The following is a 19,190-nucleotide window of genomic DNA, read 5'->3' on the forward strand; positions in this document are numbered from 1 at the left end:
AGGTTGCCATTTGCCTGCGGAATTCCAAGGTACTTGTAACTGTCCTCAATGTCTATCATTGTTTCTTCTGGGAGTGAGACCTCTTCTGTGTGGACTACCTTGCCCCTCTTTGTCACCATCCGGCTGCATTTCGTGAGCCCGAATGACATCCCAATGTCAGTACTGTAGATCCTGGTGGTGTGGATCAGGGAGTCAATGTCACGCTTACTCTTAGCATATAGCTGGATGTCATCCATGTAGAGGAGGTGACTGATGATGGCCCCATTTCTGAGTATATATATATATATATAGTATAAAAAAAATTTTTTTTTACATTTTAAGGTTTAATACATATAAAGCAAGTGCTTTTTGAATTAGATGTTGTCTTTTCAACATATTTTAACATCTTTATTGTAAAATCCAAAGATGTTTGCTGTTGTAAAAGTATTGTTTACTATAGAGTTAGTGACCATTTCATCAAATCTTTTGAAAAAAGAAAATACGTCTTGTTGTTCTCACCTTGCAGACAGAAGTGAAAGCTGCAATTGCAGATCCTGAAGACTAGATGGCAGTATTGGCATTTTTGAGTTGTCTGTGCAATTTTGAGTGCCTAACAGATGCCAGCCACTTTGAAACCAATTTGGTAAAAGAAATTTAAGTGCATACAAGAGAACATGATACAATATTTATGGGGAAACAAAGGCAACAGGCATTCACACTTTGCAGAAAAATATCTGACAAAGCGGAAACAACAACAACAGAAAAACACAAACATTTACATATGAACACCACTGGTGCTACCAGGACATCTCACTCAACAAAAAATACACAGTAAAGCTGCAGCAGATGTTCAGTCACTAGACTGCACTAGTTCTGTACACAGTTGTTGAATTTATTTATGTTAATCAGTGGCTGATGCTTACCTCACCACAAATCACTGTTGCTTATCTACATCGCCACTCTCACTGTTACTGATGATTGTGGAGCAAAATGAACAGGTTACAAGCTACTGACACCGATATCAGAGCAGACACATCAAACTAACTCTGATACACATAAAAACTGGTCAACAAAATAAAAAAAATATAATTAGTTGATTTGAGCAACACACCTTCAGAAAACTGAGAACAACAAGTCAAAAACAGCGCGTGTGACGGCAACGCCATCAACACTAAACATGCAAACAACTCACAAACCATCATCAACATGACAGAGACGATTATCTTATCAGGATGTGCTGTCTGCAGACAATCCAATGACAGTCAAATCAATAGATGCAACAGCCGTGTGAAGACCACTTCGATATCTTCGGAAGCATCAAGGAAAACATTATTGCGAGGCAGAGGTATGTGTGCTGTCACTTTGAGGGTCATTACTGTGGAATTTTGATACCAGCACTTAATGAAAGGAATCACCTAAATTTAATAAAAGCAAGCCATCTCCACATGAGGAATGGCAGTCAAGCTGCAGAATAATAAACATCAGTTATGGTGTAAGGCAATGAGTTTTTCTTGTCAGATCATTTCAGTTTGGAGCAGCCGAGCCGGACGAGTGCATTTATTCTGACATCAAATCATCAGGAGGCAAATGAATGTCTTTCACGTGTGAGTACATTTAGCTTAAGATAGATTCAGGGTCTGTCTAGATCCCAGCATTGATCTGTGCCCCCCTTTTTTGTGGGAACACTGTTGTGAATTATAAACCCATTTAACAACACGAAAGTAAGCAGGAATCCATCACAGTCATGCGGAAAATCTTCAGAGCATGCGATGAAACTTCTCCAATCCCAAGTCTTTGGGGAAGACCCTCCAGGGTTTAGTACAGAGGAGGAGGAAGAGGCTCCTATTCCTGCAGCGTTGATCCAGGCAGATCGTTGGTCAGAGTGTGCCAGCGCTCCACCTTCTTGCCTTTATTCTTCAGACAGTCTATCCAGTGCTGTAGGGCGTCCCCCTGTGAGTGACACCCCAAGGATACGCCCCCTGAGCAGAGCACAGAAACATTGCGCATATTTATGTAACACCCAAAAAGTGTTGGGCAATTTGAATGTTTCTTCATTTTTGTTTTGTTCTCCAAGATTATAAGGGGCATCGCCACCTATTATTAATTATAATTATTTGCATAATTACTTTAAAAAAAAGAAATGCATTAGATGTGATTGAATATGAAAAACAAAAATTAATTAACTTTTCCCAATTTTGATTGAAAGACAAATAAAAAGCTCTGCAATCAAGGACCATAGTTGCTAAAAAGTAATTCTCAAACCATAATTTTTGTTAAAACAAAAACTCAAAGGACGCTTTATTAGGCACACCTGTCCAACTGCTTGTTCATGCAAATTTCTAATCAGCCAATCGCATGGAAGCAACTCAATGCATTAAGGCATGTAGACATGGTCAAGGTGATCTGCTGCAGTTCAAACCGAGCTTTAGAACGGGGAAGAAAGGTGATTGAAGTGACTTTGAACGTGGCCTGGCTCTTGGTGCCAGACGGGCTGGACTGAGTCTTTCAGAAACTGCTGATCTACTGGGATTTTTACCCACAACCATATCTAGGGTTTACAGAGAACGGGCCAAAAAAAGAGAAAATATCCAATGAGTGTCAGTTCTGTGGGTTGAAATGCCTCGATGATGCCAGAGGTCAGAGAAGAACTCAAACAACCACTGGTTACAACCGAGGTCTGCAGAAGAGCATCTCTGAACGCACAACATGCCCAACCTTGAGGCAGATGGGCTACAGCAGCAGAAGACCACATGCGTGTCACTCCTGTCAGCTAAGAACAGGAAACTGAGGTTACAATTCACACAGACTCAACAAAATTGTACAATAGAAGATTGGAAGAACTTTTTCTGTTCTAATGAGTCTCCATTTCTGCTGTAACATTCAGATTGTTGGGTCAGAATTTGGCTTCAAAAACACAAAAAGCACGAATCCATCCTGCTTTGTATCAACAATTTAACCGATGGCGGTGGTGTCATGGTGTGGGGAAAATTTTTGGCACATTTTGGGTCCCTTAGTACCAAGTGAGCATGGTTACAAGTATTGTTGTGTAGAACTGCCTTAATCCTTGGTGGCATACATTCAACAAGCGTATTGTTGCTTGTTGAATCCATGCCACCAAGGATTAAGGCAGTTCTCAAGGCAAAAAGGGATCCAACCCGGTAATAGCAAGGTGGACCTAACAAAATGGCCGGTGGGTGTATTATTATTATACTGTTATCTTATAAAAATTACTCTATTTTACAATGATACCATATTTTAGTATTGAGGTCAGATTAAAATCATGCATGTACAATTTCAATGACAATGTAAGAACGCATGGTTTTGTCAAAAAGGCTGCCTCAAAGGGATTTCATTTGAGCTTTTTTTCTGATTTTTCTCCAGAAAACTCAAACGCAATTGGTTTTTAAGTTAAAAAGAAAGTGGAAATTAAATATTAACCAGCCAATTTGCTCTTTTTACCTTTCCTAATAACTTAAACGCTCCACTAATGGCCCTCCAGAGGCCACACGTCCATTAACTTTCATTACCCTGCATTATGATTTTCCGTTGTCATGCTTTAATCACACCAACCCCAGCAAATCTACTGATCCTTTCCAGTTAAGAGGAAGAAGCACCGTTTAGTTTGATGTTGCAAATGTAAAAAAAATATCTCTGGGAACATCTGCCATGGGCACACAAGGTGTTCCCCGGGAAATCCAACAAGGGAATTTATGAATTTTTCACTGCTGTGGTATCAACTCACCAATGAAATCATTTGACCTTCCCAGGTCGTAGTCCCACACGGTGACCTCCAGCGTCTTGGTGGCTAACTCAGAAAAGGAGATTTCGTAAAAAAACTCCTGTTGAAACATAAAGATATATCACTAAACAACCAAATTACTTCCCTTCATATACTTTATTAGATGTAATTGTTGTCATTTGCATAAAAGACTGCTGAAGGGTTAGCATTCAAGGCAGAAGTTTGCATTTGCTGCCAGTCATGCACAAGCTCACATTACCTCATTAAATTCAGGGTTCAGAGTCTTTTTTATGACTGCTGTTTTATGCTTCGATTTCTTCTGAACATCTGGCTTCAGGTACCTGAGAAGGAAAAAAAGCAATACCATCATGAATGAATCTAATCATTAAAATGTACCTGCCAGGGCAACGCCGAATACTGAAAAGTAACGGCACATGCTGGGGAGAAAGGTCAGAGTGTGGTCATACGTGGACGAAATAATGAAATGGGAATTACTGGTGCTGACAGATTTACTGGCTCTTCCTGTCATCTGTCTCTGATATTATTCATTAAGCCTTTCTTGCTGAGGATCAGGCTTTCATTAAAGAAGGTTTTAACTTCTTAGTTTGAAATATGGAGGAAAATTATCTTATCTGAGAATATACTATATGCTCATGATTTAAATTATTTCCCTTAATCTATCATAAGGCAATTAACATCACTTATTACACTTATACTGTGGACGAAGGAGGACAAAAAAATGTAGACTTATTCAATTAATTAGGCTAAAAAATGAACTTCAGGGGGATTTGCCAAAGGCGTACAACTCAACGATAACATAATTAGTATTAACACGGATGAAGCTGAGATAAGTACAAATCTACGCTAAGCCTGCTGTTCTAACCTAATCTCAGTTGTTGTTGTCTTTATTTAATGTAAATTAATTCCCCAAATGACTCAAAATGTGTTAATTTGATTTCAATCTGCAAACCAACTCATCTAAATAAGCAAACTTAGGTTTCTATTATTTTAGTACCAGGGGAGCCGAATGTAGAAGTTCAGTGAGGAAAATTTTACTGTAAGGCCAAACCTGATAAAAAAATTTCAACATCAATGTAAAATTATGAATGTTCAATTTCTATGTAAGTGTTACATTCATTCATCCATTTTCCAAACTCTTTAATCCTTCAGGGGTGACAATGTTGCTGGAGCCTATCCCAGCTACTGTTGGACATTGGCGTGGTTCACCCCTGGACAGGTTGCAAGTCCATTACTAAATGTTAAATTTAAATGTTACATCTAAAAGTTACATATAAATCTAAATGTTAAAGCATCTCATGGTACAGCGATGTGGGCGTGGCTAATTCTTTGAGTGATTTGCCCAATCTGAGCAAACAATTAGTTTTAACATTTAGATTTATGATTACCATTTATGTTTAACATTTACTTATATGTTTAGCAGGCTCCAAGGTTGAGTAGTGGTTGGCACTCTGCTCTTATAGCAAGTAAGCTGTGGTTCAAATCCTGGCCAGGTGTTTCTGTATGGAGTTTAACCTGCAGACTAGCAACCTATCCCAGGTGTTCTCCACCTTCAATAAACACCAGCTAACCTCCATTAACCCCATTGTAAACTCTGACATAAAGGTAAAAAACATGAAACAAAAATGGGAAAAGTTGGCTAAATCTGGCAAAACTCTCAGCTAATTCTAATTTTTTTTTCTAATTCTGCACCCAATAGAAAGCAGCTGGTCTCCAATACAAAAACAGTGTTTTCTCTTCCAATTATTGTCATATGACTTTTTAATAATGACTCAAAAACATAAACAAAAAAACAGCACAAATATAACTTCTTCAGTGTCCCTTTGATTAAATCTAATATTGTCAAAATCATATAAAAACAGACGGGGGAGAAGTTTATCATCTTATTTGTTAATCTTAATAAGTACTTTTTTGATTCAGATTATTTTCCCATATATTTAAATAAACGAAACAAGCTGGTTACCTGGCTAAAGCTAAATCTGTAGCATACTTTTCACTAAAAATATTATATATAATATAATAAAACTGATAAGTGCATCAGCTCATGGTGAAAATCCTCAGCCTCCACTTCTTGGCTTTCAATGCATTCTTTGATATTCATAACGCCAGATGGAAAAGGCGTGAAAAAAAATCTATTCCCATTTGCTTTCCGCCCACCACCCACAGTATGTTCCCACACGCTTACAGACACAACAAAGCATCTGGGAAGAAGCTCCTGCCAAAGGGCAGAGATGTGAGCACGCATCCAAGATGGAACAAGATGCGTGATGTACAGTGTTGCAGCGTGGATAAGTGAAGGATGGATGCGTAGGTTTAACCAATGACAGAAGAGGAGAGCATAATGGTTTGAAGGGAGCAACCCAACTGCCGTATGGATACAATGTGGAACACCAGTTTGCATCCATGATAGTATCTTTTATTGGATTCTTTAGGTTTAGGGGAAATTTGTAACATTAATATGAACATTCTTCAAAAAAGTTCATAGTGTCTGTATTTCTTTGATTACTTTGTCTGCTACAAAGTAACCAAAGAAATCATTAATATGTACAATTCTGATCATGTATACATTTTTTGTCATTGTTAGAAGTTTCATTCATAATCCTGTTACATCACCACTGCATCCTGGTATTTACATTGTGCAATGGATGATCAATAATGCAATACTTACAAAAATGTACAAAACAAAAAAAAGAGTTTGTGTTTCATTTCTAAAAAATGTTAACACAAACAGCTTTTATTTTTGCTTTTATTTTGTAAATGTCTTTACTATGAAAATGACATAAAGGAACTTCCTTATAAAACAGCTTAAACTGTGTTCAACTCGTTTTTTGCGTTTAAAAAAACAAAGAACCATATGTTAAAAATAGTTTTATGTACTTTTATCAAAAATGTCTTCGATTCATTTTGTGGTTAATTAATCATTAGTGACCTTCATGTTTATTTCATTTTATTAGGCCTGTTTTAACAGTTTCATAACTTTTCCTGCTCTGTTAGTTCTTTTTTTTTTCTTTTGTAATGTAAATGTCAAAACAAAAAAACAACATAACAGGAAACTACTAAAATATCAAACACTTTAAAACCGTTTAATGAAAGTAAATAGAAAATTTGTTCAGCTAGAATAAAAATTTAAGAAAATAGTGGATTTTGATTACATACAATTAAAATGTCATATCACTTCAAAAAAATTGCATTAATGCAGAAGAAAGTTCAGCAATCCAACTTTTAGGTAACGCAAATGAACTCAAAGGGTCAGCTGTGGTTAAAATTTGACCCAAAAAATTCAGTTGAATGAAAGTTGTCTTAATTCTGGTCTGCATTTTTTTCATTGGCTAAAATTTAAAGGGTCAATCTTGTCTTATAAAGTTTATCAAATGCATTGAAATGTAGTTTTTGAGAATTTATTAGTATTGTATCTCACAAGTCAAGGTTGACAAGACATGAGTCAATTTCTTCTATCTAATTAACTAAATGTAGAAAAAAATATTAAAGCCAGATTAGGCATTATTTTATTTTTATGCAGATTTTATGCTAAAGCAATAGTTATTTTGCAAAAGATGCTGAATGCTCGTGTTATCCCAGAAACAACGTCAAAGTCACCATCAACCAGCCAGTGACAACACAGAGAGATCTAACAGCTCATTTGTTTACTTCCTGTCAAGCCGGATCATTCAACCCAGGGCCGACTCTGCCCTCTCTGGTGTTTAAACTGACACACATACAATGACACGTAATGAATCGCTTTTCTGTCATCAGTGAGTAATGAAACTCCAGACAACAGCGAGAGCCTCATAACCTGCTTCTCTTCCATGATAAAACCACCCATTACATTTCCACTTGCTGCTCCCATCAGTCAATTTTAAAAGATCCCACTACACACATTCCTGTGATAACTGAATTACCTACGGCCATATATCACTGACGACTTACTGCTGGATTGTTCCACTTGACTGGTCTGATCTAAACCTCAGGAGACTAAAAGCAGGCATGAATGAATGAGGGGGATTGTCAAACATTACAATAATTCCTGCTCATTATTTTTACTAATACCATAATTTTTCCATCAAAGGCCGACTAATTTTTCCTTTTGCCTTCACAGGATCTGAAGGATGCCCCAGACTTGGCACAAGCACAAAAACATAGCAGGGGATCCAGATCTGTATCTGACTGTGTACACAGTGAGTCAGAACGCCCTTAAGCCTTCCAACTTTTTACCAAAATTGGTCCAAATTCCAACAGTTATAATAACTGAGCCAAAAGCAGAAGCTAGACTGGGCCCAGAGTGTCTTGATAGTGGGAAGTTAACATCCGATTGAGCCTGAATGCCTTTGCAGTGATCTCCTGTTTTTGGATCAAAGGCATTTAATTGAGAGTGAGAACCGATGGCAGAATTTTAATGTGATTTTCGTTTGGTAGAACCAAGTTTACGAGCGATCACTGATGAAGAGTATTGATTATCCTGTAACACGGGGCGAATTGAAGGAACAGTTGGTTCCAGTTTGTGTGGGATGCAGAGGAAGTGGGCAGATTGTTAAAGCCTTAGTCCAAGGCATCCGTAGGGGGGGTTGACGGGTCAACTTGAGGGGTTGTCTAGGCCCATGGAGGGTCGTAGACAGGAGCGCCGCATCTTTAGGGGAGGTCTTGCAACTCTCTCGAGGCTTTTAGGGCCACTTCAAGGTTGTTGTGCACGAGGTAAGTGTTTTATCAATAATTTGTAAGGTACACACACTTATGATGTATGGGTGATACGCCACGCTCTAGTCATTAGTAAGGTGGAAGTTCTGGCTCCTCATGTCTCAGTCAGAACTGCCCTTACGGGTGGACATGGGCTGTCCAAGGGTGAAAAATGGGCAAAAGTGTGGCCCACACTCTCACCACTCATTGAGCCCATGGAACAAAAACGTTTATGCACATTTTGTTCTGCTACAAATGCCAGGTCTTAGCGAAAACTTCTACAATAGAGGAAGTAAGGGGGACGTAGGTGAGATGCAGGTGTGTCGTGCGGGGACCTGCACACCCCGTGTGTGCAGCATTTGGGTGAAGTCCGTAAGTTACTGTAGTACCGACTAAAGTGTGGTGTTAAAGAATCATAAGACAGAATCACTCATACGTCATACGTGTGTGTGACTTACACTTGCTTTACGTATACCTTACGATACACTTACCACAGGCATGACAATGGTAAGTTCCATTTTCATGACATCCCTTGAGGTGGCCAGTCTCAAGGGAACTGCAAGACACAGCTGCACTCCCTTTAAGATGTGGTCGTAACTCTCTCCGACCCTCCATGGGTTCAGAAAAACCAAAAAACTCGCAGCACCCATACGAATCAACTGCTGTAAGGGTGCATGTGACTAAGGCATTAATTACTTACTGCGCGCATCACCTGTCCATACGGAGTTCAGAATGTTCGTAGGATGTCCTCACAAGCTATCCTCTGATTCTCTAATTTCCTTGTTTCAGACTGTCAGGCAACACATAAGGAGCGCTCACTTTTTAATTGAACAGCATTAATAGGTCCCTTGCACAGCGCTTAGGGTTTTGGGGAGTGGAAAAAGTAAAAATGTATTCGATGTGTTTCACCTACTGCCCCCCTATTTACCCTCATGTGGTGTTTAGGAGTTCACTACCACCTGCTGACCGCTGCATGCCCATATAGATAAATGCACATGAACATTTTTACTCTACGGGTTCACCGAGCGGCCTATGATCTTAAAATTTTGTGCGGGCTACCTGCGTACCCCGTACAGGTTTGTCCATCTTTCACCCTCATGTCTATCCATAGGGGCAGACGTGGTTGAGGCCAAAGGGTAGATGACAAAGTGCTTGAACGGCTCAGAACTAAGAGGAAAATGCTATAAAGGGGTTGCGTTCTTTTGGAGATCCCGTTAATTTCTTACGTTTTAACATAAGGATCAGAGAAGCCGTTGACGTCCATGGCTGCCAGGTGGGCACAACGTTTGACGCCCACACACAGGCCGCCGCGAGCACTCTCTTTGGCCTCAGCCTTCAGGTCGCCGTCGCTGTTTGGAGGCAGGAACTGGAGGCAGAGCAGCAGACGGCCTCGCTCCTCCAGACTTCTTTGCTGCTCTGTCTCCCACTGAAGAAGAAAAAGCAAACAGAAAACAAAATAAAAACCTGTGTGAGCCAACATTCATCTCCCTCTGCTGCAGGCGACTAAAGCACACGGGAGCTTTCTATCGATTTTCTACCTTGCTTGGTGGTTTCAGTCTCACAACTTTTATTGTTTTATTTTTGGCTAAATCCAGACTGTTTACAGACACGGCAAGCGGCTGTTTGTGTAGAAACAGCTCTGATAAATCCACTCTGCGCCTCCTGAAGCACCAAATGACCCACAGACAAAGTCAGCAGCTAGTTGGTAAACATGGTGGAGCATTTAGATGCTAAAGAGGCTGCCTTTACCCCTCAGGAGTTGGTGGAGAGCTAAATAAGGAAGAAAAAAAGAAATTTAGTTCTGGACTAGTGGACTGCATTGGGATCATTAGTGAAGTTCTAACCCAAGGCAAAGACACTCTCCTACTGTTCCCAGTCTAGTGTTAAGTTGTGCTAATTGTGGAAAAGCAAACAGAGTTCAATAACAATCCTAAAGCAAGATTTCTGTCCAAACAAGACTCAGCGATTTCACCAAAAATACACATAAGTCTGTGTCTGCCAGCAGAATGAGCAGATCCAGCTTGTGGTGAAGCGTTTTTGAAAGACAATGAAAATTGTGTTTTTGGTGTTAACATGTTCTTGTAGAAAAAATGCAGTTTGAAAACTTGTAGTTGTCCTGTATGCTCCGTTCGGATACATCCACTTTTTGACGACAAGATCCATGTACATTTTTGTTTTCCTCGTCTGAGCTGGCGACTGGCCAAAACCGCACGGCTGGTTAGCTCTGATAATGCTCGCCTTTTTTATTGCACCACTAATGTTAGATTGGGGCTATGTGAGGGGCTGTAAGCTAGCAGCATAGTGTGTATTTATGGGTGATGGGAAGAGGGGTCAGGGTTCCTCCACGTCAACTGTCCCGCCGACAACTCAGAGGCAAATTACTAATGAACTACTGCCGCTCTGCAGAAACTATGTCCTAGAAAACCACAGTTTCTTGTTGCACTGGTAATTTTAGGTTGGGGTCGTGATGGGCTGTAAGCCAGCGGGAGAAAATGTAAATCAGGCATGTCCAAAGTCCGGCCCGTGAGCCCAAAGAGGCCCACGTTTAAATTTCCACTGGCTTGCAGGTTTTTTTTATAACACCAATAATATGCAACCCCCAGCACTTTCTAAAAACTGTGTGTACAATTTCTTTATTTTGGTTGTCTAAATCAGGCTTTAAGTCGATGTCAACCTCTGGCAACACTGTCGTGCAACCATTCAATATTTCTAAAATGTCAACCGTAAATAAAAAAAGGAATGTTGACAATGAGGGCCATTACTTCAAGGACAAGTAGATATTTTTTTGTGAAATCTGAAACAGCTGTGTTGGCCAGATATGGCTTTTCAAGCCAAGCATGAAGTTTTATATTAACAGGGACTAACAGATGAGACATGCTAACCATGACAAGCTAACTGAGAATCAATGGTGTGACAGTGATTTAGGTAAAAACGTATTTAAAAGTATTTGTTTTTTAATATGAGGAAATGAAAAGTATGCAATTGCTACACATATTTCATTTGAATATAATGTTATTCAAGAATTCCAGGCTGAATGGTTGGCCCTCAAACATTTCCACCTAACCAAATCTGGCCCTCTATGCTAAAGGCTTGGACACCCCTGTAAACAAAGCGATGATGGGAAATGTAAGAGGCTCACTCCGCCCCAACAGTCCCACCCACTACTCAAAGGCAAACTTCTTATAAGTTACTGCCGCTCTGCAGAAACTATGTCCTAGAAAACCACAGAGGTTTTCTTTTGGCTAAACGTGGCATGACCATAATTAAAACAACACTGGTAACACTTTTGCAATATTTCAAATGATGATCGGAGTGGGACTTAAAGAAGCAGACAAGCATAATTCATCAGACAAATTAAACATATTCAAGGTTGTTTATTATCCCGTCTGCTCCTCGAACCCGCCCACAAAATTCCCTCCTTCCAGGCCGTCTGTCACTGCGGGTGTGTTGCCGGCTCCACGCTGACGCCTGTTTATTTCCACCTCCCTAATGAGTTGCTCTCTATCGATCTGTGAAGGTCTGTTGTCTCAGCCGACACCTACTGTGAATTATCCTCCATGATTGTGAGCCTCAAAGACTCCAACTCATTTGGGACAGATGGGGATCTGGATAGTGACTCTCAGAAAAATGAATAAAAAGAAACAGAAAATTATGAAATCCACTGAGTTGTGAGGATCACCAAGGGGACGCGCGGCTCATTGATCTGTCTGTATTTGTCAGAAGATAAGGCTTAATGAGTGATGAGAAGATTCGAAGGAGAAAGAAAGAAAGTTGTGGAAGCAACTTGTGAAAATCATGCACCCACAGTGATGCAAACGTGTGTCTATCCTATAAATAACGGTATTGTGCTGAAGGCTGTGGGGGTGAGTCACAGGCCTGAGAGAACGTCGTCCTCCCCCTTGTTCACCCTTTGGTGGAGCGTTTTGCTTTCTTTCATCTGTCACTTTGAATTTGGACTGTTTTTCTCCCTGTGATAATTTGATTCAATCCATAGAATTGAACGTAGGAGCAGCAATAAGGAAGCAAAGGCAAAAGCTGTCAAAGTCACCAGCTTAAGCAGCAACTCAAATTCAGAATGATCCCCAAAGAAATCAATCATGTAAGATTGATATTAGCCTTTGAACTTAGCCTTACAAAAACTGCCTTGGTGTCAAACGGCTTTAAAAAAAAACATGATTTTTTTTTTGTTAATTTACCTTTTTCCTTTTTGCAAATGATTCCGAAATGCCCTTACTAATAAAATGCATTTTAGTTTCATTTAATCTATGAACACATTTATTCAAGAAGGGGTGGGATTATATGAACTCACTTCTAACCACTCCTTTTCAAGCAGTAAATCATGCTGTTTTATTTTTTTATCTATGCATTTCGTCATTTCTGTAATGAGATTGATAGATATGTGTAAATTATTTATTTCTTTGACTACAATGCCTAAAATTAACCAATCAATCAATCAATCAATCAATCAATCAAATAAATTCAAACATCTTTAAAAATTATTATCAATCCGTTCAGAAAAAAAGGCGGAAAAAATTAAAAATATTCAAAACAAAAATTTATAACACTGTCCAAATTGCATCCTCTAGTGCTGCAAGATATGAGATGTAAGCTGTATCTTTTCAGTAACTTGTTTTCTTTTCCACCTAGTTGTCTACTCTCTGTGTTGTGTCTGTGTGATATTTTCCAACTTCTGTAATTAAGTTTCCATCATCTACAGTGCACATTGTACTACAGGCGTAAAATTCTAGTCACAGATGATGTCAACAGCAGGTGTTACATTTCCCACCAATCAGGGTGATTCTGTTCTGATGGCCCTGCGACCAATGCAACCTAAAGGATTGCAAACAGCTATGAAGTATAAACCGGCTCTCCTGCTAGCTTACAGCCCTCACACCCCCAACTTTACATTACTGGTGCAACAAAAATATCCAGCCATACAGTTTTGAGCCAGATGACAGCAGGAACGAAGACATACATGAATCTAGTAGTCTACAAGTCGATGCATATCGCTACGTTCACACCAGACTCAGAAACTTGCGTTTTAAGCAACCACTTCCAATGAAAAGTCAATGTAAATGCGCGTATATTCACATTTCAGGCTTACGCACTCAAAACTCTTGAGTTCTTGAATTTATATCACTTTTTGGGCTCTGCGTACAAAACACTCACCATTGAACGCAAGTTAAACCAAATGAACTGGGACTCCCTTTTTAATCCACGGATGTGCCAACTGTCTGAAAATTGATCATGAAGGAGAAATCCATGAATGTGGTTTGGGCCTGACTGGACTTCTAAGACACCAAGTCCAAAAGCCTGGAGCAAGATTTGCAAAATTTACATCTCTTTGACATTTAAGCCTATTCTAAGTTACATGCGCTAGTATTGACAGTCTAGTGAATCACTGCATGGGTAAATCGCCCAGGTAGCGTGTTCTTGAATGTGCATTACATGCCCACTGAATTTTCTACATCACAAATATGTTCTTTTTTTTGAAAAAAAATTCTTTATACATGTCCTCCACCTTCAGAAAAATACCACAAGAAAATGTTAAAAACACAATTTTCATGGGAGTGGGTCTTCAGGTTAAAAAAATGTATATGGTAATATTAAAATGGAGGCTGAAACCCTCTAAAGCTCATTTAAAGACCTGCACATTTGGGAATAAAAACAAGCCTGAGGCACCAGACAGAACAAGGGTCACACTGAATTGATCAGGCATGTTCACCTCTTTCAGGTAGCAGGAGATCCCTCTCAGCGCCGTGTTCATCGCCGTCGGTGAAGGCAGCTAGAGGCCGGGCGGACAAAGAGGAGGAAAGAAGATAAATGATAAGAAGGGATGATTGACAGGAAAGCGATAAAAGCAGGCTGGATGAGCAAAAGGTGACAAAGCAGGACAGATATATCAATCTGGGGGTGAAACCACTTTAAAAATTACAGGCCTGACATGTAGCTTGGTTTGCAGAGCGATAGAGGAGCTTTAGCGTTTGATCGCAGAACGCCCACCAGCCTCAGAGGGACAGTCTAATACTTGCAGCCCTTTCCAGCAGATGAAGAACAAAACCCAGGCACCCTCCTACCCTTTTGCGCGCACACATGTGGCCTCCTGCTCCCCCGCTCACCCTTGCTTTTATTTTTTAATCCATTTGTTTCTCATCCCTTTCACTCCCTGCCTATTGACACTCACCTCCCACCCCCACTTCTGCTCTTTTTCCTCACCTTTAATTCCTGCGTGCGCCCCTTTCCCAACGTATGATGTGGTTGACATTTAGCCTGCTCACACGGCTATTTGCAGAGTGCAAGAGCAGATGTGATTCCCTCTTTGTTTGTAATTTGCAAGAGGCACATCTGAGTGAAAGAACACTGATGTACTCTTATGCTTTATGGTGCAAATCTGATGCCTAAACTATTATTTAAAAGAAGGCGACGCTTTTGTATCGAAATCACATTTTCTTAGGCACATAGAGGTGTTAAATCAATTGCATTATTTTATGTTTGTGTGAAATCTCCAGAGTTCAGTGGAGACGGAGCAAAGAATTGAGTATTTCAGTCTTGGTGAACAATATATTCATGGCTAAAAAGGTAGTAGTTGAACTAGATCTCTGGATTTTCTTTTTTCTTTATCAAAGTTTACTTTTTTATTTAAAACAAAGAAAAATATATTAACATGTGAAAAATGGATACTATTTGCATAAATGTAGTTGCTTAGACGACACAACTCTTTCTAGCCTTTTTGGTAGCTTTAGCCTGAATATTCAACATTTACGTGTTTTATTTATTCATTTATTTTTTACTTTTTACTCATCATTTTACTAAATCTGTTTTCACACGGCCACCGAACTACCACAAGATTCACTTCCAAGTGAACCAAAACCATCCTTTGAAAAGTAGCCTTTCATTTTTATTTTTAATCTGCACCAGAGTGCAGGTGTGCCCCCTACGATGGAGGATTAGGGCCACCAAAAATATCTTTACAAAAATAAACTAATAGAATTATGTGGAAAAAATAAAAGCTTTAAGAGAATAAAGTTGTAACATTATGACATCTTGAGAAAAGAAATAAAAAATTTACGACAAAAGTTATAAGATTATGAGAAAAAAGTCATAATTTTACAAGAATAAAGTCATAACACATTACTTTTTACATAAAAAGTTAAAAATTTACAAGAACAAAGCCATGACATACAATACAAAAATAAAGTTTAAAACTATGAGACAAAAATGGTTGATTTTATGAGAATAAACTCATTATAAGAAGGAGTCAAAAGTGCAATTTACACGATTAAAGTCATAAACGTATGAGGCAAAAGTCTGTTTACTATGAAAAATAGAAACAAAAAAAAACATGTTTCATTATGAAAGACGTAGAGCGGGTTTGGAAACAGTTACTTCAGTATTGGTCACACAAATATGATAACACTAAGTCTTTCTGCGAGTCGTCATTGTTTTATTGTATCGGGAAATTGAAAAGAATTTACTGATACTAGCTTTCTTTATTGGGAAATTCTTAACCTACAAGGACTGGATTAACACCATCAGCAGTTTAACTGCCGAGGTCCAAGTGCATTATGGTATAGATTCCTATGATGAACTAAAGGCTTATGTTTTAACTTTTTTCTCATTTGTTTTTAGGACTTTACATTGATTACATTTTTTCTTTCATGGTGGCCCTAATAATCTGTTGTAGCTTCCAAACCTGACGACCAAAAACTTGAAAGGATGATGGCACAAAAAGGTGAGAAAGTGCCATGAGTTTTGAAAAAGAGTCCAAATTAACAGGGATTATATTTGTCAAGATGGATGCAGAGAACATTTTTTTCTTTGGTCCTTCACTCTGATTCTGTTCTTTGTGGATAAACAGATACTGACCCATGTTATCCCATACCTGGAATGCATCTGATCTAGAAGATACAGCAATATATTTATTAGTAACAGTTAGATTTTGAATTTGTTAAATCCAATGTGATGCAGTAAAATGACTAAAGTTTGCAGGGGGGGACTGACAAATTTCTTCTTTTGTTTATTTAGAGTGGCAATAATTTATCTTTGTGACTATTTAAGAACCAGTTTTGTGACTTAACCCCCATTGATTAACATGTTTATTCAGAAATAAGAATATTTGTAAAAAAAAAAAAGGTGTGTTTGGTTTTATACCGTGTTTTGCAAATACGAAAACCTTCATCTAAAAGTGCCTTTCTTTTAAATTCACAGTTATTATCAGTGATATGTACAGCTCTAATGTTGATTTTCATCTGTATTTAGGAAAAAGATGTTTGTATCTAACTAAATCCAAGCCCTTTTCTTTGAAAATATTTGTATAAAATATATCTGAAAAACAGGATCATGGTTCCCATCCATTTTTAATATTAGACTGCCTCTCTGGACGCTTGCAGACATACAGCAGACGTCTCCTTTTCCCTGCTGCGGTCCTATCTAAGCCCCCCTGGTTGTTTATTCCTCTAATACATCCTAACCTCCCCATTTCCTTTTCCTTTTTTCACTATTTTCCCCCCATTTTCTCCTCACAGGAGGTGGGTGCTCCAGACAGATGTTAAAGTGCTTGGTCTGGTCGGGCTTCACACGGCGCAGGGCCACCCTCGACTCCCCAATGAACTCATTATGTGTCAGCTTGTCTTCGTCACACACAGACACCCTGGAAAACAGAGAGGGAGAGCCGACGGGGAAATGAAAATGACAGCGGACCAGGCATGAATAAAAAATCTGAGGAGCGGTTTTAACCAGCTATAAAATATTTAACAGGGACGGATCAGGGCTGCTTCAGCGGGAGGCTGTCGAACAACATGCCATGTTTTGACATGTTCCAATGTGTGTTTGTAACATAAGACAAATTATAACTGTTGACTTCAATCTGATCAGATCTATCTGAGGAGAAAATAAAGTGTCACATTTCATACAAATCTTAAAATCACTCTGTTCATGCATATTTTACACATAATTACAGTTTTTATAGGAGGTTTCTATTGGAATTGAGCTAGGAGTGAAAGGATAAACGGGTTACATCTAACTCCTCCTTTCAATAAAATCTACTGTAAAGTTAGAAAATAATTGATTAAAGGAGGTGCAATGATGTGGTGGATTTGTGAGAAGAAGCAAAAATGGAGTTATGTGAGCAAGAAGAAAAGAAAAACAGAGAGAAATTCAGCCGCTGAAGTGAAACTGTGCCTTCCAGGTTAAATCAAAGGGTCATAAATGTGGGAAAAAAATTGAGAAACCATGATAGGAGTGAGTCTCTTTTTGATTCATGACCAAATATATTAAACAACACAGCAGCCTGCTGCCCTCAGCTTTTCAGTTATAAAACACAATAACGGTACTTTTAATACCCTTCAAGCAAAGCAAAAAATAAAGCATAAACCCAAAAAATAGCTTCCAAAGAAAGGTGCAGAATAGGGGAGGAAATAAGCGAAGTGGAGGACATGGAGTAAGCTGGAGCTGAGAGGTAAAAGGTCAGAGAAAAGTCTGCGAAAGAGAGACTGCTATGATGGGAGAACAGGAACGGGGGACAACAGAACAAATGGGTCAAGGAGTCGAGCGTAAAGGAAAAAATGTCACTAGGTGGATGCCAGGGTGCACCTCTGCCCCGTGAGGAGGTAATACTTTACTAGGCTTGAAAATGAAGTGTATTATGAGTCTGTTTGCCACCAAGGAGCACGGTCAGGGTTGACTTTGACTGTGCAGAGACCGCAGCAAGATGATTCCAGATACACTTCTGTCTGGTTTGGTCGGTAAAGACTCACTCTGAGGAGCGGCTGGGTCGCTCAGTTGGAAAGGTGAAAGGCTACCACGCAGGAATCCAGGGTTTGATACTGGGGGCAGTTACCATATCAATGGCGAGCAATAAACATCACCCAGTGAGGGCCCTTGGGCAAGACCCTTAACGCTACTGCCTACCAGCATGAATGGGCATGAATGATCCCAGTGATGGTCAGAGGGATCGTAGGTGCAAACTGGCAGCCACGCCTCTTCCATCACCAAGTATGAGGAGTGAATGAATAATGGACAAAATGGAAGCACTTTGAGCGTCTGGGAAAGCGCAGATAAATCCAATACATAATATTATTCTTGTTAAAAAATGTGGTTTTTAACTTGTTTTTGTGGCATTTCTCTGATGATACAGGACATCAATTACGCAAGTTAAGATTAAAATGGCATTTCTGAGTATTTCTTTATTCAAATTTTTGTGAATAGGGAGTAGAGGAAAAAATGCTGTTGGAAAAAGAGCGTATTTGTGATGTAGAAAACACGGCATGCTGGCTAGAACCTCCTTGTTCTTATCCGTTCTGATGCCTCCACTTGCAGACGAATAGATCCATGTATGGCTTCGTTTTCACAGCATCTGGCTCAAAACTGGACGGCGGAATAGCCTCAATATTGCTTGCCGTTTTTATTGCACTGCTGATGTTAAGTTTGGCGTGTGAGGGGCTGCAAGCTAGCGGCAGGGTGTGTATTGATGGATGACGGGAAGAGAGGGCAGGGTTGCCCTGTGTCAACAGTTCCGCCAACAACTCAAAAGCAACTTTCTAAATAACTACTGCTGCTCTGCAGTAACTAGTTTTTTATATTTTGGCTAAAAAAAATGGCATAATTATAATTCAAAGACCACTGGATTTAAAAATAGATCAAAAATGATCAGAGTAGGACTTCGAAACATCAGAAACGAGGTGCAGGTTCACGGAAAACAATGAACAGATGCAAACAGGAAATTACAAAAGGCTCTTTCAGGCAACAACCATGAACACTCATCCTAATGGGATGATTCATAAAC

At 39.3% G+C, this 19,190-nt stretch overlaps 1 protein-coding gene across 2 annotated transcripts in view; it reads right to left on the reverse strand.

Annotated features, from left to right (window-relative positions):
* Positions 1-618: 618 nt before the first annotated feature.
* Positions 619-19,190, reverse strand: part of LOC101175439 (double C2-like domain-containing protein alpha) — a 31,727-nt gene continuing 13,155 nt past the window's right edge. The window contains exons 6-11 of one of the 2 annotated variants that reach the window (XM_011488040.4): positions 16,931-17,057; positions 14,133-14,192; positions 9,634-9,833; positions 3,978-4,059; positions 3,722-3,818; positions 619-1,958 (exon numbers count right to left, since the gene is read on the reverse strand). In XM_011488040.4, the coding sequence (XP_011486342.1) occupies positions 1,822-1,958; positions 3,722-3,818; positions 3,978-4,059; positions 9,634-9,833; positions 14,133-14,192; positions 16,931-17,057 (703 nt within the window). In that variant the 3' untranslated portion in view covers positions 619-1,821. The remainder of the gene's footprint in view (positions 1,959-3,721; positions 3,819-3,977; positions 4,060-9,633; positions 9,834-14,132; positions 14,193-16,930; positions 17,058-19,190) is intronic. The other variant, XM_078937398.1, reaches the window with a different exon arrangement.

Source organism: Oryzias latipes, chromosome 19 (assembly GCF_053564925.1).
Source record: "Oryzias latipes strain Hd-rR chromosome 19, Olatipes_Hd-rR_3.1".
NCBI lineage: Eukaryota > Metazoa > Chordata > Actinopteri > Beloniformes > Adrianichthyidae > Oryzias > Oryzias latipes.